Source organism: Anastrepha obliqua, chromosome 2, assembly GCF_027943255.1.
Source record: "Anastrepha obliqua isolate idAnaObli1 chromosome 2, idAnaObli1_1.0, whole genome shotgun sequence".
NCBI classification, from domain to species: Eukaryota; Metazoa; Arthropoda; class Insecta; order Diptera; family Tephritidae; genus Anastrepha; species Anastrepha obliqua.
This window is the reverse complement of record NC_072893.1, coordinates 77,724,231-77,748,929: the sequence shown is the minus strand read 5'-3', so window position 1 is coordinate 77,748,929 and position 24,699 is coordinate 77,724,231. Positions and strand designations below refer to the sequence as shown.

The following is a 24,699-nucleotide window of genomic DNA, read 5'->3' as shown; positions in this document are numbered from 1 at the left end:
GAAGTATAGCATTTGAATGATTATTTTATGTGTAGCAGTAATCGATATCTAATTAATGATTTAGTGGAAGAGAAATCAAGAGTTCAAGAATTTGATTGCCAATTGGATTATATTAAGGCTCCAAATTCACATGCGAAGCATCCTTCTAGTATGAGTTAGTAGGGAGGGCGGAGCTAACTATTTCAGCAGACACTGGGTAACGACACTTACTTACTCTGCAACTTAAAAGTACCTTATTAGTTAGGTCCATGGCTACAGGTTATCGGCACCACATCGTTTACCAATATACAAACAACGTATTCGTTATTTACTAGTAGAAGGCATATTCGCTATTTAGCCGGGCATAAACAATAGGTAGCACATTCGCACCCATTTGAAATGGAAAGACATATGATGCTTTCCATTTCAATTCAACCGGGCTATTCGGGACATAATCCCTTAATTGAAGCTGCCGAATTACCACATGCACTGTTGGAAGCTAGAAGCGAATACTCAGTTTCAGATATCGAGTATAAGCAGGTATGCATAATAATAATTTGAATAATAGGCATAAATAATAACTTGTTTTTTATATCACAGGAGCTCACAAATTTAGAGGACGATACCACACAGCGCACAGCAAATAAAATATCCAAATAGATGAAATAAAACTATTATATATAAATTTAATTAAATTAAATACTTTATTTTTAATCAATTTTTCAATGATCATGAACTTATGTTGAATTATATAAAATGAATTCACAAGCGTGTTACAATTTTGTTATCCAGAATTTTTAAGTGTTCAGTTTTAGATGTCAATCATAGCGATCGATTTTCCACAAAAAACATGAAGCAAATATTTGTATGCAATATGGTATGCGCATCTCAACAGTATTTAGTATGAAGTCATCATAGTCATTAGCAGCCAAGGTGGATTTCTGATAGCCATCAATATCCTATGAGGATATAGAATTACAAATGTAAAAATTGCAAATTAAAAATGTGATACAAATACAATTGAGCTCAATATTACATACATTACGTTCTGTACGCAGTGAGACTTTAATTTTGCCATTGTTTCGAAGTTTTTTTGCGTTATGTTTCTCTATTTTAAACTTTTCCGCGTCCAAACTTCAATCTCAACATTCAATTTCACCTTATGCATGCCCGTGGCAAATTCTGAAATATGTATGTATTAATAATTAAAATACCGCAAATTCAAATGATTTCTTTTATATCCACAAGAACTTACAATTCACACATAATAAATCCACCTTGCACATAAGCTACATACGAAATCTTCAATGAATTGTGAGAAATGTGGCGACTTTTTATTTTGTGACTATTTCCAGCGTACGTTTCACAAGCAAATCACACTGCAAATGAACAGCTGATTTTGACTTGATGCTTGGACCAAAGGCAACAACAAATACGTGTAGGGTTTTACTTATATGTGGTTGCTGTCACCTATAATAAATTCGCCTTGGATGTAACTCAAATATGTTGCTCTCTGGTCAAAATAATGGGACACGTATTTTTTTGTAAGCCCGAAAAAAATCTTTTTCAAGAGTTATCGGCAATTTTGTTTTTCGGCTCAAAATCGATTTTTTTTAATTATAAAAGAAAAATATTTTTTTAAATGCCCATAACTTACTCAAAAATGAACCGATTTTAATAATTCTTGGCTTAAAATGATCATCATTACTTACACGAGCGACTTAATGTAGAAACAATTGCAAAAAAGTAGTTGAAAATTTTTTATTTAGCAAAAAAAAATTCTTATATAATGAAAAAAAAATCGATTTTGAGGCGAAGAACAAAATTGCCGATAAATCTTGAAAAAAAATTTTTTTTCGGGCGAACAAAAAAGTACGTGTCTCATTATCTTGACCAGAGAGCAACATATTTGAATTACGTCGAAATCGAAGAACATGTCCCGAATAGCCCGGTTGAATTGAAATGGAAAGCATCATATGTCTTTCCATTTCAAATGGGTGCGAATGTGCTACCTATTGTTTATGCCCGGCTAAATAGCAAATATGCCTTCTACTAGTAAATAACGAATACGTTGTTTGTATATTGGTAAACGATGTGGTGCCGATAACCTGTAGCCATGGACCTAACTAATAAGGTACTTTTAAGTTGCAGAGTAAGTAAGTGTCGTTACCCAGTGTCTGTTGAAATAGTTAGCTCCGCCCTCCCTACTAACTCATACTAGAAGGATGCTTCGCATGTGAATTTGGAGCCTTAATATATTCCAATTGGCAATCAAATTCTTGAACTCTTGATTTCTCTTCCACTAAATCATTAATTAGATATCGATTACTGCTACACATAAAATAATCATTCAAATGCTATACTTCTATCTTAATGATTAAGAAGCTACGAAATACAACCGTTTACCCACAATTTGAATTCAACATTTCTTTTCTCTGCAACGCACGAGCCTACTTGAATTTTTATACTATTTTGTAGTTCGCCTTGTTTGGAAAGCTTTTACCGTAATTAAGCCTTACGGACACGCCCTAGTGCGTTAATAGCAATTAACTTCAAATTGCAAAGACTTCATAAGTTTTTCGAATTTCACACTTCATCATAAATGTAGTGGACATTTGTGTAACAACAACCTAACGGAAAAGAAGAATATCAAAATATGAATAGCGGCTCAATTGGAAGCGCAAAAAAGTTGCAGCCAACATCTAAATGCAAAAGGCTTCTTAAAATCATCGGTGATTACATAACACAATTTTTAAGACATACAACCTTACAAGGCCTAATCTATGTTAGCCACGCACATCTGTCTTTATGGGAGAGGTAAATTTGAAATCCGAATATTGTTAATCAGTCAACACTAATTTGAATTTATGTTTCACACAGAGCTTATTTTCTCATTTGTTTTGGTATTGTTATAAGTGTGGCTGTAAATTTTGCAACAAATGTTTATATAAATTGGGAAAGCATGCCCGTCATAATCGCTCAAGAGGCTACTTATACCTCGGTGTACAACACTCCTTTCCCAGCCATCACAGTCTGTAATATGAACCAGGCATTGCGCAGCAAAACCGAACACTTTCCAACGTGAGTACAAGTATGAGTACACGGAGAGGTCATGCATAATTGCAAAGCGCCATTTTTTTTTATATTTTACATGAAAGCCATTCACTCGAATATGCCATGACTCAAAAAATGTGCTATCAAAAAGTTAACTTTAGTCAATTCGATGACCTGAAGCCAGCCTCAAAGGATGACACCATCTCTAATTTCATTGCGCGCGTAATGAAGATACATTTTTTACACTTTGAATTTAACATCTTAAAATATTTTCATTTTTCTGCAGAATGGGCAGACTTGTGACAATATGGTTGTTTATTGTCGCTATGGCAGAAACCGGGTTCGTTGTAGTGACTACTTCAGAGAAGTGCTTTCGAATGAGGGCATTTGTTGCTCCTTCAATATTTTACATCCAGCGTATTTGTACAAAGGAAAGTGAGTTATGCAAGTGGCGAAAATCTATTAACGCATTGTATGTAATTACTCGTAATATTAATTCCAATAAATTTTCTGATCTTTTAGATACCAATTTGTACGTGATTTCACATCATCCATTGGCACCATACCAGTTGACTGGAATGTGGAAAATGGTTATGCTGATAATTTGCCGTTGTACTACTATCCTCGTAAAACCATAGGTAACATAGATCATTGACTGTTAGTGAATTTTTAGAATTTGTCAAAATTAAAAAAAAATTATATCCTTTTAAGGCGCTGGTGTTTCCTTGGGCTTCACTTTAGTGCTTAATGCTAATATAAGTGAATACACTTGCTCTTCAACTTTTAGTACTGGCCTGAAGGTAAATATGTTTGCTCTAAAGTAGAATACACTTTGTTTATTAAAGTATTATCTATATTCCATAGGTCATTTGTCATTGTCGCATAGGTCATTTATTTTTTAATATACTAGTAGCAGATACTGGTTACGATCCGCATCCTCGACAAAGCGATAGCACGTCAACATTTCGACCAGTTTAAAGAATTTTTTTTCCTCTTAATGTTAGATATTTTTTTTTATAAAAGTATAGTTCAGTACCTAACAAAAGCCATATAACTCCAAATTTCAAACTTTATACAATACAAAAATTACCGAACTGCAAACTATTCAGTCCAATTCCACGGTTTTATTTAGAATTTCCATGAAAATTATTGGTATGCAGTTTTATAGCCTATGTAATTTTAGTTCATTTACGTTCGAGGTTCCTCAAAAATCTCGTTGATTTTGGATAATTTTTTTCCTTGATGGTGTAGCGCATTTTTCCCATATAACAATTGCACGATTTTTGTTTCTTTTTTGAATGGAAGGAAATGCGCTGCACCTCAGCGATTTTGTTTTTTTTTTTAATTAGTGAGAATTAGAGACATTTTGACCTTGCATTTTGTAATATTAAAACTTAGTAAGCTATAAACTGTGTAGCAAAAATCTTTCCACAAATTATAATTAAAAACCGTGGAGTTGGAAGAGAAAGTTTGTGGAATGTTTCTTATTTTTGTATAAAATTTGTCGCACGGATTCATATGGTTTTTGTTAGACAATGAGGAATGACAGCTTTAAAAAAAAATATTTAAAATTCTAAAAAAAAAATTATCAAAACAGGTCAATATGTAAGAGTGCTATCGCATGTAAAACAAAAAATAAAACTCTTCCGATACCTCTCAATTGCTTCTTTATGGCTCTGTTGCCAGTAGCGCAAGATGTACATATAACACCAAACAGTTTTTTTAATAAGGTTACTGTGCGGTAGGTTTTGGAGAACCTTTAAGAGTATTTTTGAAATGATGTAGTTTTTTTCCTTGTTCACTCCTCTCGGGAGCATAGAGCCTCGACAAGAATCTTCCATCGAACACGGTTCTGTGCTGTTGTTTTTGCACCGCACTATGCGGTACAGCTGTCTCGTGTTGTTTACTCCTGCTGCCGCTTCAGCATCGCTAGCAAGGTCTTCAACGAACTTTCTCCTATCATTTCTGGTCGACCACCTTTCGCTGATAAGTTGCCTTTTAAGTTCATTTCTGCGCTTATTGATGCTCCAAGTGGTGTCAGAGATCCATGGTTTGCTGTTTGTGGTATTTATTGTGCCAGGTTTTTCTTGAGCGATCTGCCTGAGCGTGGCGTTTGTAGGTGTTGTTGTTGTTGGTGAGCAGTTTCTCGAGAAAGGCACTAGTTTTTTCTTTTTTGGTCGCGGGATCGCGCAGCAGTTGGACGTTGAGTCGCTTATGCCTGCGTGGTGTGTACTTTTTCTATCTCTTTTAAAATGATACTACGACCAAAATATATTTCCATTAGTTGCAAAACTATATATACAGAAAATAAAGGGAATGATATCGCTAAATTACTGTCACTCGAGATGAATAACAGTCTCAACAGCCCTGACGAGAATTAACCAGCTCAGCATGCTCTCAACAAATAATAAACTCAAATTTGCTCTGAATTTGCAGAAAAAAATGATTATGAAGCTGGTCTAACAAACAAATCGTCGAGCTGGAAAAGCCGACGACCTAATGAAGGCATTATAATTTCTTAGTCTAACAGGTCTTTAATATTAGAGCTTCAAAAAATCGAGATTTGCACAATGCGGTTTTAAGTGATAGAAATGGTTGAGGGTCTGCACGGCACGGAGCAAATCTTGTGCAAGGCAAATACAACGTTTGTAAATGATGAATTCTGTTGCTTCTCCGTCTTGGCAACTTCAAAATAATTTCGTGTGCCGGACGCCTAATCTTACTGAGTGCCTTCTAATGAGTTATCTTCTATGTAATATGAGATATTTTTGATATTTTTTCATGTTCCACTATGGGAATGAATTAGGTTGTATTACAATTACTGGCGTGTTTCTACCTCGTATCCTCTTTGTTTAGGAAGAAATTCTCAAAAGATGAGAAAAGGAGAAGGTGAGTGACGGGCATAACCTCTTCCAGGCAAAAGCGATACGGATGTACCCTTTCCTGGAATTTTTGGGTTTATTACAGTACACTTCCGATGAAAAGCTATCTGATTTGTTATTCCGTCTAAGAATCTGCGGTAAAAAAATAATCGCAACAGAGTTGCTTGTAAGTAGCTTGGATGTCTAAGGATAAGTTTGGTTAGTAAAGACGTGTCGATGATGGCAGACGTCTATCAAATCCGTTGTTTATTATTCGCTTACTGGTGCCAATCCGCCAAGACAAGTTACACGATTTCGCTGCACATAGAAATGAAACAACTTTATTGTAAACGATCTGAGGAAATGGTTTGCTTTTCCAATATGAAAGTGTAACCACTTTGCGCTACTCTCAAGATTTTCAGTTTATATAGTTTTTTTATATTTTCTTAATCTTCTGATTTGTTCAAGCTCATTAATAAAAGCTCGTTTCACCATCAGATAGTCACGCACAATCCCATTGATGCGCCTCATGTTAAAGAAACCGGCTTGGCTATCCAACTGGGTCACCAATATCGTCTTCGCTTTAACGTTGACAGTGCGAAGGCTTTACCTTCGACACGCAGTATTTCGCCTAAACGCCGACAGTGCCTGTTTAACAACGAACTAAAATTGCATTATTTTCGCTATTACACTCGACGGAATTGTGAGAGGGAATGTGATGCCAAGTACTTTCTACGCCGCTGTCAATGCATTCCATATAACATGCCGCTCATCTATCCGAATGCGAGTGTGTGTCATGTGAAGGACTTCAACTGTGAAATTATGGTCGAAGCAGAGACCAACAATACCGAACATTTGGCTTGTAAACGTGAATGCCTACCGGGCTGCTTCCATTTGACATATTTCCCAACAGTTTATCGAGCACCGCTGGTGAATAATAGCGATGTGTATAAAAATGGGTTCTTTACGAATTTCACACTGCAACAGATACATGACAATCTCGCCTTGGTACAAGTATATTTCAAAGATGATTTCTTTAAGGCTATGGTTAGATCGCCATATACCAGCTTTACGGACTATCTCTGTGAGTTTCTGAGCGTATACTACAAACTCTATAAATACGAGTATGTGATGAGTATTTATTGATTATATAAATGTCTTTATTTTCGAACAGCACAAACTGGTGGCATTATGAGCCTGATGGTGGGCTTCGGAGTAATGTCGGTTGCTGAGTTTTGCTATTTTTTTCTGATTCGACCGATATTCGATTTGGTATTGAAACGTCTGCCTGGTATTAGACGAGTACGACGAGTTGTGAGTGGAACTGCACTGTTGTTGGGTAGACAGGTAATATAAAAATTCTTTGTAAAATATTGTACAAAGTCTTTTTAAATTGTCTTTAACTTCTTCAGCAAGGTTTTCGTGCCCGGATACCGTTGGCTACAGGTCGTAAACCCCTAAGATATTTCAATAAATCTAGCAGTCCAAATTTGTATAATGGTTTAATAAATAAATTATACATTGAAAATAATCAGGATTTAAATACCGAGTTAAAGGAAAAAGGTTTATTTCCATATACGGAGTAAGCTGAAAAGAAAAAATGTAATTTCTTATGTGATGTGTTACATATAATATTTTGCAAAAAAAAGTTAAACTTTCATTTACAAAATTCCAAAAATATGTGAAATTGCTTAACATATAAATAACGAGGTCAAATGAATGTTAGGATACTGGATTGGCCACAGGAAGTAATGCAACGATAACAGTTGATCGCTCAATTCTGTTAAGGTTTTTTTGTCTGCATTGAAGCTATGGACAACTAAGCAATTCGGCAAGAGATATAGTAGGCTTTACAACAGGATTCTGCACCAATACACCCCAACTGGCAATAGCTGACATACAATATTCCATCTTTGAATGCAAACACCTTGACCGTTCGACTTCTCAGTAAGGCGTGATGGTGTCTGGTAAGTCCTACATATTATACTCACAGGCTGCATAATGGAAGCGTGACCGCCGTAACATGGAGACTATTTGTCCAATTCGATTCTAACAACTGCATTCTTGGACTTATAATATTACATTTATAGTACGCAATATATTCAATAAAATGTACATTCATCACCATTAATTATAATGCCTGCACATCTTTTAGTCATACTTTGTGTTAATTTCTTTGCGCGTTGGGGAAGTAATCGACTCCAAATTAATCGAATTTGTCTTGATAGTTGTTTGAGCGTCCATATTTGCTTTCTTTTGAGTGTTTGCTTAACTCTTGCCTAAACATTTTTAGTAGGGTTAGCATCAGGCACCTGTGAATGCCAATCCAATATATCGATCCCATTTTGCTTTTTTCACTCTTTATATCTTCGGCTTCGTTACTTGGGATCGCTTTCTTCTGGTAAAACTCAAGATTGGTTAGTTCTTCCAAATATCATCGCAGCTGATGAAATTTTAATCAACCAAACTGCATTCAAATTGGCGGTGAACACAAATAAACGACCAAATCCCTTTTCAGAAAAGCAGCCCCACACAAATTATCAGGTTAACACTAGGACCGACGTATGCAACTATTCGCCCAGAAGGAAGATTCATCCGTGAATATTACGTTTGTCCAATCCCGTTCTGGATTTGCCTTAGGCCATGCAAGCCCTTTGTCAATGTGTACTAATGAGAGCAGCAGTTTTTTCCATGTGTTCCCGAATTTTAGCCACTAAGCCCTTCATGTAAATTGTAGAAGATTTTATAGATTGAAAAAAGTGTGACTTGTTTGTCGACCAATTCTATATTCTTACATTTTGCCGATGCCGCTGCAAATAAAAAAGAAAATGAAATTATGAAAAATATGAAAAGCAAAATTTTTCAAATGACTCCCCTACGTTGCAGTGGAATCAAGATTTCACTAGCCAATATAAATATTACCTACATGGGAAAAGAACATTTCTGAAATTGGATGTTGTTGGCACAGGGTTTGATTGAAAAGTAATGAACCTTCCCGCGCTGGTGAGGGAGAATGATCGTTGGACCTTCTCCTTCAACTGCTTAAAAAATAAGGCTCATTACTTTTCAATCAAACCCTGTAATATATGAAATCTAGACGTGTTCGCAAATATTCTTAAACGTGAGCCCAATCAGATGGGCTAATATAAACACGCGTGTAGTAATCGATGCATAAAGAACAGAGAACTTACTGAGGTTTTCAAAAACAAAAGTACGGCTTCTTAAGAAAAAAAACTAGCAGAGCGTAGTGCTATTGTCCGTTTGGTCGACAGGTTCGGAGGTCGCATAACGATATTTACTTATATGGGCTGTAGACATGAAAAGACACGTAGATTCAATTTAACACTTTCTGGCCAAATTACACACACTACGAAGACTGCACTTCAGATTTCTGGGTGATAAGTGTTTTGGGAGAGCGAACAATTTAGGCACAGTTACGCTGGAAGCCCATATGAAATTTACCAAACGATCGAGTTGGTTTAAGGACATGTAGAAATATAATAGGAACGGGGTAGTCGTTCCTTGGTACCACAATAGGACTATGGAACCAATGATTGAACTTTTTAAAAGCAGCCCGTTAAAGCTAACCTTACGTAATCTAACAATAAATGAAATAAGAACAAATTGAGATATGTATTTAAAATTTTAAAGTTATATTCTTGAGAAATTTATCTAATAATACAATCGGACGCCACCGCCGCGAATAAACTAACATCTTCCTTTTGTTACTTGTTTGTGAATACTTAGGTATTCAACTTGACTGTAGGCTTACTTTCTGGGCCCAGATACGGCATGCGGCTACCAAAGCAGCAAAGGTCACGGGAATACTTATCAGATTAATGGCAAACATCGGTGGACCAACACAGAGTAAAAGAAAGCTAATTATGGCGGCCACAAGCTCAATTCTCCTGTATGGCAGCGAAGTATGGGGAATTCTGCTAAATTGCAAAGCGAAGCGTAAAGCACTGGAGGCTGTGCAACGAACAGCGGCACTTAGAGTTACCTCAGCCTATCGCACTGCCTCAGGCGCTGCAATTTTCGTGATCAGCGGTCAGATACCCATCGACCTCATGGTCCGGGAACGAATGGATGCGTGGGGCTCCAAGAAGAAACACGTCATCACTAGCTTCCCAGAACGGAGACGCCGAACCATGCTGCGGTGGCAAAGCCGATGGGACACTGAACCGAGTGGCAAATGGACGGCGAAACTTATTCCATCAATTGAAAAATGGGTCCAAAAGAACTTCGGAGAAGTGAACTACTTCTTAACTCAGTTCATCTCGGGCCACGGATACTTCTGGAGTTACCTACACCGAATGGGCAAGGTATCCCATTCCAAGTGCATATACTGCGAAGCACCGAGGATGACGCTGAACACACGTTTTTTAGTTGTGACAGATGGGTCGCAGAAAGAAATGCTCGGAGGGAGCAGATCGGCGACATCGCACCGAGCAACATAATCAGCAAAATGCTTGAACGCAGGGACAACTGGAACGCGGTAAAGAAATACATCGAGAACGTACTACGGAAGATTGACCTCGACACAGTGCAACAAAGCGAAGCCGCACAGATAGAGACATAAGAAGACGAGCCTATAGCATGAAAGCTGGCTACAAATATGGTGGACCCAGACGTGGGTGACTAGAATTGGTCCTTTATGGATGCCGTTCTGGGCCCTCCCGAACTAATATAGAAAGCAGTTCCGGGAAGGGTGTATCCTCAGAAGGAGAGGAGGGATCGTTTTAGTGGCCACACCACAAAAAAATGACTGGCTTGGTGAATATAGTGGTTTCAAGAGTTGTGATTTTTAGATTAAACAAAATAGTATAATAACAATGAAGGGCTGCGTGTTCAGTTGTAAAACACGTACCAATAGTTCCAAATAAAATTTGTTTGCTGTTTTTGCCAAAGTGCCGTGCAAAGAAAGTGTATACTTATGTGTGTGCTTAATTTCTTGTATTTGGCAGTTTCCGTTTGCTATCGCTTACTCTTCCTCTTGACAAACAAGAAACTGCTCTTCTTGTTGCTTGTCTCATCGCAGTACTAACGTCACCGCAAGTTGAGAAGGTGCAGTCTAGCACTCTACCATTGTTTTCCAAATATTGCGGAATATATTGTTATACCAGAAATATATTATCTGGCAACACCACAACATCCACTCATTAAAGCTCGAAACTCGAAGCTTTTCACAATAAAGCTTATTCTAGTACCTTTTACAATGTGTCGCTTTAGCAACCCTCTTCTGTTCGAACAGCAACAAAAACTTGTTGGATATTCAGCTAAAATCGAATAGAAAATCCGATTGCATTCAGTTTTGTAGCAAATCTTGCGCGGTAAGTTCCACAATTTTAACCAGTGAGTTGTCGGGCTACGTAATTTGTAGCTAAAAAAAGTAAGAAAAAAAAACTATTTTTTGCCGCTTTGTTGTTTAATTGAAAGTAATTTCTTGTGGGTAGTAAGACTGCGATTTCGGCCGGCTGCAAGTCTCTTCATCTGAAGTAAATAATTTATGCATTTGTGTGTGAGTGTGTGGAATACGATATAAGTAAAAGAACGCAGATCACTTGTAAAGTGCTAAAGAGATAAACGAAAAAGTGAAGAAAAGTGTGGAAGAGATAAAGCAAAGCGATTATTCGACTATACTTGAGTCGAGTGAATTCTTTGAAATATATATCAACGCCTAGTGTGTTTTGCTGAATTACTGCCATTCACTTTTTTTATCTTAATGCAACACAAATACGAATTCAATTAATACAGCTGAACGTCCATAATTGGAATATCCAACAACAAACAAATTGGACCAAGCAAACACTTTCTGCAGTTTTCAAACTTTCACTTCGACGCAACATTTTTTGCTAAGCCTAATTAGAAATGTAAGTTGTTCACTAGCATACCAACAGACAAGTATTTATGTGAATATTTTCTCCATAAATAGTACAACTCGTTTATTGTATCAAGGTCAGGCGAAAGCCAGAAAGTGCAGCAGGAGACGCGTGCGAAATGCTCCATCTGTGAAACTGCGCAGAGTTTGAAAGCCATTGTGCTTGATCGTGCGCTTATGAGTTGTGCGGGTGGGCGACTTATCTGTGGTTGTGGTATGCAAATACTCGAGTACATACAAAGTTAAAAGAGCTTGAAACCTGAAATTTGAGTTTCAAATTATTTTTATACATGTATGTATCTACACGGTGACCATACAACCTTCAGTGGCCTAAACTCCCTGAATTTAGAAGTTACTCGAGTCTACTCAATGGATCTTTTCGTATATGCTATTTATATATGTGTGTATGTACATACATATTTATATATAACAAAACTTTTATCAGCTTGAGTTTAGCTATTCATCTCGTGACTCATTTGCATCAATTGACTTCTTATAGTTGGATTATTCGTATGTATGTACATATGTATATGTATACTCATGTATATATTTTTTCTCAAATTTCTGGTTTTTACTCTTGTCTGCGCCTCAGTTTGATGCGTTTACTTTTGCCTTACCTTTTCCATTCCATTTTCGCTTGTTAGTATTATTCCTGCATACAAATTTCTTCTGGTCTTTTGTTGAATTTCATTTGTTTACTTAGCTTTGCTCTAAAACATGCTTACAAAATTCTCATATACATGTGCCAATGAATCCACTAAATGCTGATGCCAATAGTAGCCGTCAATGCTAACTCTTATATTTCGGGATCCATCTCGGGATTTTTTGTTTGCTAGATATAGTCGTATAAAATTTTTCTTTAGGGTGGAGCCTGCTTGAGAAGCTTCAAAAATCGAGTTTGTTTTTTTTTTGCATAAATGTCTTCCCAAAATATCCAAGAATGTGTCCTCAAAATTTCAGAAGCAAATTCAAAATATTTTCGGAGTTACAGAAGAAATTGTGAGCAAGCGTCGAGCAGGTGCGATTTCTCGGTTTTTTATTTTTACGATTTTTCCTAATTGGCGGGAAAGATAGAGAAAAAGTCAAACGTCCTATCGAAACGAGATAACATTGATTGTACTCGGAATTAAATTTTCTTCTAGTTGAACCTAAAAAACCTTAAGAAAGTTATGATTAACCCACTTTTTAAATAATCTAAAGTGAATTTGTTTTTCCAAAAAAATGATTTTTTTTTTTTAGCGAAAAATTGTTGAATTTCTCACTTTTTGCTTAATTTTCTTGGTTTAACTAGAAGCTATACTATGCTAAAATAATTTTTTTTTGGGTTTTTGGTTTCTGATGAAAATTGTAACCTGCATCTTTCCCGCCGCACGACACATGCACACTCGAGGCGCCTCGGCAAAATGCTTGTACCAGGCCTACTATGACATATATTTTAATGAAAAAATTTGAGAAGACTGTTGAAATATATAAAAATAAAACCTGAAAGTTTCGTTTCAATCGAGTATTTCTTTCCTTCCCAGAAAAATCCACGAAAAAATCGATTTTTTTAAGCCTGTAAAGCAGGCTCCCCGCTTAAATTTGGTTGGGTATGCATGATTTCTATATATGCAAACTAACAAACAAACAAACAAATATATGCACATATTTATTGATAAATATTTGCCACAACTTTAAAATATTAAATTATTTCAAAAAATACTTTATTTTATATTTATTTTCAGTCTACAGATAAATCTTACAGACTATATTAAAAATGTTTCTGAGTATTCAGTTAAATCTTACATATAATTGTTGCTTTAAATTATAACAACTTAGACTAAAGTTGAAGTTAGGATTGTTGTTATTGTATTTCAAGTTTAATTAAATTCAAAAGCTCACTGCGATTATATTGGAATTTGAAAGGTTATTCAGGAGGAGAATCGAAAAGTAGATTCTTCTATCTTCAAGGCTTTGCAGTCCAATCAATTTGCGTTTGCCTATATAAATAGGGGCACCTTTGGGTCAGCGCAGCTTATACAACATTTATTTATGTTAGAGTTAGACTTTTTGAACTCTTTCAATCTTATTTATATGGCAATGGTGGAATGTGTTCCATATTAATGACAAAAATGATTACACAAAGAAGACGTTGAGTGCTTTCAAAGCCAAATTATTAGAAAAGTCTTCCGTATTACGGCGTATTGGGGGGTAAAAATCCAATCATTGAAAAAGCTTTGTAGGTAGTCAATATTTTTCGAGAACGTTAGTCTTGAATCGAAGATTATGCCCACGTCTTTAATTTCCTCTTTGCGACTAAGTTGAAATATTGATCAAAATATATTCATAGATAAATGGATTCACTTGTTTCCTGTATGAAACCACGCAATATTTGTCGGAATTCAAGTGCCGATCTCAAGGTACATCATTCTCGAAAATGTTTAAAATCCTTTTAAAGATTGGTAAATCTACAGTGCAGTTTATTTGTAAAAATAATTTAACGTTATCTGCAAACATTAAACATTTTACAATTTTAAATATTTGTGGGAAGTCGTTTATGAAAAAAAAGGGACCCACAGTCAGCCGCTTGGGCTGTTCTGACCTTTTCCCACGGCTGGCAGAAATCGGTCGCTCTCTAAGTATGTGATAATGTAATATTATCAGCGACTTCTCAACAAGTAGGGCGTCGCACTTTTGCAGTCATATTCGAGATGAGGAAAGGTTTCGTTCCTTCTCTTTGAGTGAGACAATTGGTAAATGAACTGACACAACGATAAGATGAAAAAATTCCACTTCAGGAAGGAAAAATTGTTCTTCAAATACAGAAGGAGACATCCATAAAGTTCGGAAATACTGTCCGGGTTATTATGATGAAAAGATTTTTTGGATCTGAAAAATCCAAGAATTTAACAAAAAAAGTTTCAACATTTTGTTACATGTTTAAATCCCAGCCCCCGCTTTTGCTTCAATAAAGCTCATTAAAAGTATATTTGACTACATCCATACAGGTAAGATTTAACTTTAATACAGTCAGTCCCGCGAAAAGCAGAAAGACGGTCGGGACTGGGGTCGGGCTCAACGTGCTAATGCAGATTTAGAGGATTCTATTTTTATAAACAACTTCCTTCCCGTTAGGTAGTTAAAAAAATAATTTTAAGTGTTCCTTCAATACCGCATGCACTCAGCTTCTTGATGAGAATGAAATGTCGACCATTTATTTTTGAATAACTTTGAGAAATCTGTGTAAACTACATCTTGCTTGTTGTGCACGATTTGCAAAAGCGTAATAAGCGTAGCAGTTTGTGTGTAGTGCTAAATTAGCAGGAGTAGATTGAAATGGGACAAAGTCATGTTGGTACTCGCAAATATGATCAGTAATACGACTTAACATTTTTCTTTAAGGATAGAATCAAATCATTTCGAAATAGTGCGATTATTGCTTGCCGATTATTTCGGCTTCCTGATTTATAGGTTGGTGTGGTTGGGCATATTTTCCAAGCATCGAGAAAAACCCATTTGTATAGACATTTTTGAAGAGAATTGCAATAGATTTCGCTATTGAAGTGGAGATGTGTTTAAAAAATATGGGGCAGAAATCTTCATGATCGGCGAATGGGCTATTTTTCAGTTCTGAAATTGTTTGCACAACATTATTGATTGAAAGAGTAAAAGCATCATTTGATAGTGAAGAGCAAACATTAATGTAAATGTCATACTTTTCATAAACCTTTTGGAAAACTTTTGCAAAAAGGTCTCAAGAGTCCGAAACATTGCCGTCATAGTTTAAACAAGTGGGGTATTCGTTTTGGTATGCCGTTTATTGTTAATACTGATAACGCCAAAAGCTAGAGGGACTTAATTTTAAATTTGATTCAGTTGTAAACAAATAATGTCCAAACAAGAAGTGAATACAATTGAATTCCCACGACAGTCGGTTCTACGTAACTGGAACGACCCGGATTTATATCCGGCCAAGGACTGTCACTTAAGGGGTTACGCCACTCTAGCTACTGTAAAAAAAGCAGTTTTTTAAGGATTTTTTTTGCATTGAAAGAAAGGTGCTAGGAAAAAACTTTTTAAGTATATTATTAAGCATGTATTTAAGTGTAATTACAAATATTTTTATTGAAAAATATTACAAAATGGCGCCTTTGGAGTGAATCTCTGAACGCGCCCTGCGAAAAAGGCACTTCACGGCACGCAGTACAACTGACGTAAATGTCCACCTAAACCAAATTAAAAAAATTCTTCTCAATCGACGTGAATATAATTAGCTGTAGAAATACGTACGGGATTTTAGAAATATTGAAATTTGTGTATTTTGCAGATGTTTGAAGTCAAAAGTAGAATTTTTCATCTAAAATGGAACCGTTAATTGTTTATAAAAATTTTTCTAATTAATTAATAGAAAAATCCGTACGTATTTCAGTGCGGAATAATGTTCTAAAGATCCTTGTACAATTACAAGTGAAAATATTAAAAATTGTTTGTGTTATGCTGCGTGCAGTTTTGAAAAATCACGTTTTGAGATAAACACGGTTTAAATTTGAATAGTCGTGTCAGAGACGTCAGAGGCGCTCGCGCAAAAGTGCGAAATATTAGAGATAAACATTTTTTGCACGCATAGGACTTTTTGTTTTATATTCTAAAGAGTTTAAAGCATCTTTTAAGCAAAAAAAAAAATTTCGATATTTTGAAAATCCTAGAGTGGCCTAACCCCTTAAGCAGCATTCTATGTACGTATATTTAAGGGGAATGTTTCTGCTGCTACAAAATAACAACAACAAAAATTGAATTATCTTTTCAAGCGAAGTAAGTTGTCTTGGTCGATTGTGCTGTTAGTTCCTTTTAATTTCTTGTATGCTTTATTTTTAAAATTTTTCAGATGTCAAAGCCCTGACTTAAATCAGAGTGGTTTGTTATGAGATTTCAAATTTCGTAGAGGGACAAGCGAGAAATTGTGGATAGCAATTTGTGACATAAAATACCATAAGATGTTGTAGGATCTCCGACAGAGCCCAAAATAAATATATTTGTTTATCTTTATAACATCAGCTTTAAAGTAATTGCGCCGCAATGTATTGGTCGGCGTTGGTTTATCGAATTTATAAAATTCAAAATTTATTAAGGCCGGCGGGCCAATTAAAAGGTCAAAAAAAATCGATTTTTTTTTTTCCTGAAATCAATAGCTTAGATATTCAAGAACATGAGACACAAATTTTCAGAGTTAAATTCCAAGTATTTGCAGAGCTACAGAGTCGAGCGTAATGCGGCGTCGAGCAACCGTGCACTTATTGTTGAACTTTGAAGCGCGTTTTCTCGGCTTTTCATTTTCACGATTTTACCTAATTTATGTACACGATTGCAAAAAAACTAAACGAGCTATCCATTTCATTCAAAATGCGTTATCTTCAGTATAGTTTTCTCTTCTATGTGAACTAAAAAAAAACATCCAAAAACTTTTTTTAAGCGACTCTTTTACCCAGTTGAAGAGTTTTTTTTTTCCTTGAAAAACCACTTTTTTTTCTACCTTCCCCAAAAATTCGAATTTTACGTGTTTCTCCCAATTTTCTTAGTTCACATCGAAGATAATTACATCAAAATTAATAATCTTTTTTTTTTTTGTTTTAAGATGAAAATTGCAAGTTGTATCTTGTACACAAGTTGGATACTTCAGTGGCAAGGCGCTCTGGGAATCTATTGATAACTCGGCTTACAATATATTGTTGGAGTTGTACAAATTTTTTTTTTTTAGTTCAAATATATATTAAACTATCCCCAAAACTTCATTTGGCTAATTGTTTTTTTTCTCATCCTACAACGCTTCGCGAAAACTACTGAATTTAGGACATCTAATTGGCCCGCCGGCCTTAAGAGCACCTTTTGTTTATTTATGATGCTGACTATGACTTAAAACCGGTAAATGGCATTGTTAGTAACATGAATTCAAAAATCGGCAGAAATAAAAGTTATATCCATATATACTAAGCTAAATAGACTTGCAAAAATACGTGTATATTTTTAATGATTTAAGAATAACAAGAAATTTTGGCATTACGACAGCTAATTACAAAAGGAAATTTAAATTATTTTTTAATAATGAAAATATACGTTGTTAGGTTAAAATTTGTTGGCAATTTCATAGGCATCTTATTACGGGAGAAAACTTTCGAAAAGAAATATATATGTACATACATAGATCAGCTCCATGATGTATGGAATACAAAGTTGGGAACCATGCCGTACCTCTACTCCGCTCTTAGTTAATTTGACAGAATCGCTGTGTGTATGACGTGACATTTGTTGCAATTTATTTGTGTGTTGTTTGTGTAATTTCATCTTCTTGCATTCATGCTCACATTTTCACATTTCTCTGACGCAACTGCTCCAGTGTGACGTCACGTCTCTCTCATGAGTACATCTTGCATGCTATAATTCTTGAGTCAGCTCAGATTTCTAAGGCAACTCATGTTTTTCTACTTTTCTAGTGGAGTGCTATTACATTAATAGTCCTTACTTGCATTGCAATTTTATCTGAACCCGGTAAATGAATACTTTTCTTTAAGTTTCATCAATAATTTACAGAATGATGTAGACAGTTATGAGAAACCGATTTTTAAGGCGCACTTTCAATATTTCTTGTTTTGGTTTTTTTTTTAGCGAACGAATTTTACAATTACAAAACCAATCAAGCGTATTTAAGAAGTGTGTACAAATTTTTAGGTCAATCTGCTAAAACTTGTGCCACCAGGAGTGCCCAGGAAAAATCTGCATGAAACTAGTAAAGTTTGGAAAAATTCGATAAAATCTCAAACTTTTTAGTCAGAATTTTTAGAAAAATTTCGTTTTGTAGCTCATTCGATTATTGTGCCTATATAAATAAGCTCGAAATTTTCGTTTAATTTTGATAATGTTTTTGCTGATGTTGTTATGGATTTTCTTTCGTATAACAAATGCTCGAGAAAAGGGATCTGGACTGGAGAATTTCTTCAAGCCATCCCCAAGGGTACGCTAAAGAATCTCAAGCGCCTAGCCGCCAGAGCCGGACATTTGAAGAGAAAGTGTTCAACAGTCTCTTTCTCTGCAGAATCCCCACAGCTTCTGCAATAGGAGTTGTACGGAATTCCAAGCTTCTCCGCCTGAGTATCGATCACACAGTGACCACTGACCACCGCAATGAGTTTGAAAATTGAATGGCAGGGGATTCTCATCACCTTAAGGGTTCTGCTTCTATCGTATTGAGGCCATAGTGTATTCGAAATAGCACATGATGAGACAGACCTCCATCTATCCTGCTCCTTTTTTAGAAAGAAATTGTGCAGTTTCTCTTTAACAACGGTCAAGGGGACACCGATGTCTGAGAAGGGGACAGCTGAAACCTGTTCTGTGGACCCCTTCCTGGTAAGCTCTGCGGCAATTTCATTTCCCTCTATATTCCTATGCCCAGGAACCCAGATAACAGAAATGTTTCCTGCACGTTCGAGACGTTTGAGTTCCTCCTTACAGGAGTTCACCAGAAGAGAGCTGCGATACGGCGACGACAGGGCCTTCCCAATTTCGTACTAAAATTCAATAGGCTATAAAACTGCGTACGAAAAATTTTTCGAAAAATGTTAATTAAGAAGTTGGAAATTTTGATGAAAATTTATTAAATTTTTAAACATTTTTTACAATGTTTCAAACTTGGCTGTTTTTGTGATATCAACTGTATTTTTATAAAAAAATTTTAAGTAAATAATAAGGGGTCAAAACTTTGCAGATGCTTTCCATTTCAATTCAACCGGTTTATTCGGGTCATGTTCTTCGATTTCGATGTAACTGAAATATGTTGCTCTCTGGTCAAAATAATCAGACACGTATTTTTTTGTTCACCCGAAAAAATTGTTTTTCAAGCTTTATCGGCAATTTTGTTTTTCGGCTCAAAATCGATTTTTTTTTAATTATATAAGAAATTTTTTTTTTTAAATGCCCATAACTTAGTCAAAAATGAACCGCTTTTAATAATTTTGGGTTGAAAATGATCGTCATTACTTACACTGGCGATTTCATATAGAAACAGTTGCAAAAAAGTAGTTGAAATTTTTTTATTTTGCAAAAAACAAAAAGTGCGAAACACGGTTTTCTACTCAAAAATTCATTACTCAAAAACAACTCATTTTAGCTACTGGGCATTCAGCTTAATTGAAGTTTGAGGTGTCCTCTTGATTTGGAAAAAGTTATAAAAAAAAAGATACACTTTTTGAAATATTGAATTTCGAAAAAATTTCAATTTTTTTTTCTTTTTTGCTAAATAAATTTTTTTTACTACTTTTTTGCTATTGTTTCTACATGAAGTCGCTCGTGTAAGTAATTACGATCATTTTGAACCCAGAATTATTAAAATCGGTTCATTTTTGACTAAGTTATGGGCATTTAAAAAAAAATGTTCTTATATAATTAAAAAAAATCGAATTTGAGCCGAAAAACAAAATTGCCGATAACTCTTGAAAAAATTTTTTTTCGGGTGAACAAAAAAATACGTGTCTTATTATTTTGACCAGAGAGCAACATATTTAAGTTCCATCGAAATCGAAGAACATGACCCGAATAGCCCGGTCGAATTGAAATGGAAAGCATCTGCATTATTTTGCACTGTTATTACTGTGAACACAGGTGTATTCCGCAATTTAAAAAAATGTTATTTTTATGCTTTGAAGTTCATTTCCTGAACTAAACGTATAAAATTTTCGTCAACAAAAAATTACTTGTAACCATTTTAATTTTCTTATCTTCAAAGTGATCTTACCGCTTAAGGGAGAACACCACTGTGACCCCCTGTTTTTTATGCCGTTTTTCAAGAATTTTTTTTGTGGGAAAAAAAAAAAATATTTCAAATTTTTTTGTTTTGTTTTGTTTGTTGTTTATTAAAGATACATAACAAACTTTTTCAAAATTTTCAACCCCGATGGTGGCGCTGGGGAAGCTCCCGCGTCAGGTGCTGTGGCTTCTGCAGTGATCCGCGGCACGCAGCAGAACTGTCTTCAAAGTCGATCTGAAAAAAAATACCGAGTGTTTTCGTTAATAATATGATATTTTGAAGAGAAGTACATAGGGATTTGAAAAAATATGGATTTTTAAAAAATTGGAACGCTTTTCAAATTTAAGGTCGATTTTCGAGCAAAATTTCTCTTCGAAAAAAGGCTATAATTTTTTTTTTTTTTAGATATCGAAAAAACCCTATGTACTTCTTTAGATAATCTAGTTTTATCGATGCAGTCCAAATTTGAAGTCGATCGGATAAGAATTGCTCGAGTTCTACTGCGTGCCGCACTCAAAAAAGTGGTTTTGAGAAAAACGTGTTCAAAGTTTGAAGTTATGCGATAAATTGCGCTGCACCGCTCCACAAAATATTTAATATCTCCGAAAATAATTATTTTTTCGACCTGGGACAAACGGCATTCTATTCTTAAATGTATTCTAGATTTTTCTAGATGGTTTTCAAAAAATCGATTTTTTGAAGTTGTCACAGTGGTGTTCTCCCTTAAAAGACAAGCTTTATGAGTTAATAGTTTTATGCATAAATAATGAGGTTTTTCTATTACTAGTTTTCTGCAGAAAATGTACAGTTCAATTTATGTATCAAATACGAAGAATTTCATATAATTAACACAAATGAACGAAAATACATATACAGGGTGTTCCATCATATAGAGTTTGGTATTTGAACTACAAATATTGTCTAACGTTGACAGCTAAAATAACATTCTGATACATCAAATTTAGTTTATGGTCGAAAATTCACAAAATGGGTAGCTTTTCGCTCGAACAAAGTTGGGAAATACAAAATTGAACAATCCGCCGAAATTAGTGATTTCAATTGGCCACCGCAATTTAATTAATTTTTTGTTACACGCCGTTCAAAGTAAATTTACGGCGGTCATTGAGGTAGGATTTTAGAGTGGAAAGCTGAAATCAAAACTGTTTGGTGAGATAAGTGCCGAAGCTCGCGAAATATGCTGAAAAATTAGCTACTGTGAAACCAGCTGGGGAAGTTGTAAAGTGTGTTCCACGCTTAATCAGAAGGTTTACGCTTTCCATTAAAACTAATATCCTCGAGAAATATTTATGCGTTTTTTATTTGTAACCGAATTAAATTAAATTCTAAGCGCTACATGGCCAACCTTGTAAATTTGTTTAAATAAAATTTGAACTTTATGTAATTAATCATATTTAGTCAATTAAACTGAAAAATTCCGAGGAGAAAAATATGCGATCATACACGAGTATCTTGGAAAATGCAAAAATAGTGTCTGGCTTGTGCTCGTTACATATGTAGATATGTATGTACATTTATACTCATGCTCACTGCGCTATCTCGTCTAATTTCTTGACTGAGATATTAAGATACATTTTTTAATTACAAGTTTACACGAAATAATAAATTCTAGCGTCTACTATGTTTAAATTGAATCTGAAAATGTGGGCGACTGCATTCATTCGATATCATTTTTGCAATTTCATTTGGCTTCTACATAAATTTTTCCCTATAAAAAAACTTAACCTTTAACTAATGAGGTGACATTTTTTAACGTATATTTGTGCAGAGGTGTTAGTAGAATTGAACCATTTTCCTTCTCTTAATTAAATAGACGTTTACGTATTATAATACAATAGTTAAATATTTAAATAAACGAATCTAAATTAATTCCAATTACTGTACTCGGAAAATAAATAATAAAAAAATTATATAAAAATTCTGAAAATTTCTAGTTTACTTCAACAGCCTTTTTAATACAAACAAAACAAAGAGGTATAGGAAAAGAAGGGTGTACAAGATTCACTACTGATTAAAATTAAAAAAATGTTGCTTTCGGGATAATTTTACAATCAGTTTGCGCAACACTCGCAGAGAATACGGCGACAGAACGTCGCGGCTGAAATGGCCATAGCAGAGAAAAAAACCCCGAAGCTGCTGTCTCTTGTTTGCCGGCGCGAACACTTGAATAAATATAACTCGAATTATGACATCAACATTTAATAGCAAAAGCAAAGATTTACGAAAAATCTAACTACTTCTCCTTCCTATGGTTTAATAGGCATATTTTTTGTTAAAAAAGTTTTCACGGCAGCTTTAGTAAAGAAATAAAAGCATTCAAAGTTAAGATTTTACACAAAAAATTGTATTTTGTATTAAAAAAATACGCGTTCGTCATTCAGTTGGAGTAAGAAATTAAAAATTGGTACAAAGCGCTTCAGTGTTTCTCATAATTTTTTCTTTGAACTTAACTCTCTTAGTTTTTTTGTTTACTAGGGCTGTTATGTTAGCCCTTAAAAATATTGATCAAATAAACGCGTATTTACGTACTTACATCCCGCAAATGGTTTGGAGCACTATTGACTGACTATTTTTCTTCTTTGTTTTTGAATGGTCATTTTTTTTTTTTTGTATAAAAACCGTATAAGCCCCGGGTTTGCAGGGAAACCGTATAAATCCCAGTTTCAAACTTTATAAAAAAATTAGACAAATTTTGCAAAATTTCTAGAAAAAATGTTTGTATGCAGTTTTATATTATAGCTACCGCCTCAATAAACTAACCCGATCTAGTGTGCTGAACCTCACCTTTTAAAAGTACGCACCACTTTCAAACCAAACAAAATTATGCATTAAGAGCTATACGAGTATTCTTCCAAATGTTTGAAGTAGTGGATAGCATGTAGCGATAACTCCCTAGTACCGAAAATTTTCTTCGAAGTATTAGTTTTGTTCGATAACAAAATTAGCCATCATCAGGCATCGTCTAAATCAAAAGCCTAAGCGAAAATTCTCCTAAGAAGCAGAAAAAGCCAAATGTGCCATTACTTGCAAAAACCGATAGAATAAGACATATCTCCAGAGTTTGTTTACAAATTTGTATTTTGTCCAAAATGTGTATCGTTAATATACTTGAGTCAGTTTATACTCAAACCGGTGCACAAAATACCAAATTCTACAAAAAATGAACTTGGTGTGTTTACAAAAAGTTCAGTCATATGCATTGTACAGAGCCATAAGTAGAAACACTCTCAGCTGGTTGTCAAAAAATGCCTATAACTGAGATCAGCTAAAACGCTCTTCTTTGTATGTTACATAAAAAATGATTAAATTTCATATAAAACCCTACCAAAAATTTAGATATTTCTCAATAAAAAACTTTATTACAGTTAAGAAATATATTCAAAATCTTTTTATTGTAAATTTTCCAAGTCAACGATATTATTATGTATTTTTTGATATTATTTTGTATTTGATATTCTATTGTTTCTAATGTGACCATAAAAATTCTAATTTGTCATAGCAACTCCTCAAGCAAAAAGCCAATCACTCACACCATCGCACACTTGACTGCCTGTCAAACTCACGCCAAGGGTGCCTGTCAAAAAATATGAAGAAAAATAGTGTTTTTGCTTGTATTTTTGTAGAATGGTCATATGCTTTAAGATCATATATTAGCGCGATGGATAATATTTGCTGCCTAAAATTTGTCCAGCACAAAATGCACGTCTTTCCAGCATTCAACTGTCACTTTGCTTTTTCAAGTTTTATGGGATGCATAATCCGTTGGGGTTATCGAACGCCTACGTGAAAAAATGAGTGTCACAAAAATATTATTAAAAAAATTATAAAAAAGGATTACACATTTTTGTGTTATTGAACACAACTATTATTTTTACAATCTGTCGATAATCCATCTATTCAAGGCCAAAGGTATAGATTATAAACTTTTATTTATTTGGGCCTTGTGGGCAAGCTCTGTGCTTCTAAGAGAAAACATATTTGCAAATTTATGGGACACTGAAGCATACAGTGCATGTTATATTTTGCATAAAAAATATCTGCCGCTCGGAGTCTTCTTAAAACTTGGATATTTCATGCCGAATGATTTCTTTGAAAGCTTCAAATATTTATAGTTTATTTATATGCACTAA

The 24,699-nt window shown here is 34.8% G+C and overlaps 2 protein-coding genes and 1 long non-coding RNA gene across 7 annotated transcripts in view; 2 read left to right on the top strand and 1 right to left on the bottom strand.

Annotated features, from left to right (window-relative positions):
* Positions 1-660: 660 nt before the first annotated feature.
* Positions 661-1,395, bottom strand: LOC129239380 (uncharacterized). The gene is made up of 3 exons (XR_008581836.1): positions 1,235-1,395; positions 1,020-1,161; positions 661-938 (listed from the first exon to the last, which is right to left on the bottom strand). It is a non-coding gene; the product is annotated as an uncharacterized LOC129239380 (long non-coding RNA).
* Positions 1,396-2,635: 1,240 nt separating this feature from the next.
* Positions 2,636-8,025, top strand: LOC129238220 (pickpocket protein 28-like). Its single transcript, XM_054873261.1, has 9 exons — positions 2,636-2,796; positions 2,860-3,060; positions 3,138-3,255; positions 3,320-3,468; positions 3,556-3,671; positions 3,745-3,833; positions 6,393-6,978; positions 7,069-7,241; positions 7,307-8,025. The coding sequence occupies exons 1-9, from the start codon at positions 2,636-2,638 to the stop codon at positions 7,478-7,480; spliced, it is 1,767 nt and encodes a 588-aa protein (XP_054729236.1). The 3' UTR covers positions 7,481-8,025.
* A 3,164-nt stretch (positions 8,026-11,189) lies between these two features.
* The window catches only part of LOC129237720 (annexin B11), a 51,717-nt gene continuing 38,207 nt past the window's right edge, over positions 11,190-24,699 (top strand). Inside the window, exon 1 of one of the 5 annotated variants that reach the window (XM_054872625.1) lies at positions 11,190-11,392. The gene's annotated coding sequence lies outside the window, so the exon portion shown is untranslated. Of the gene's footprint in view, positions 11,768-24,699 lie in introns of all 5 variants that reach the window. The other 4 variants (XM_054872624.1, XM_054872628.1, XM_054872627.1 and 1 more) reach the window with 4 other exon arrangements.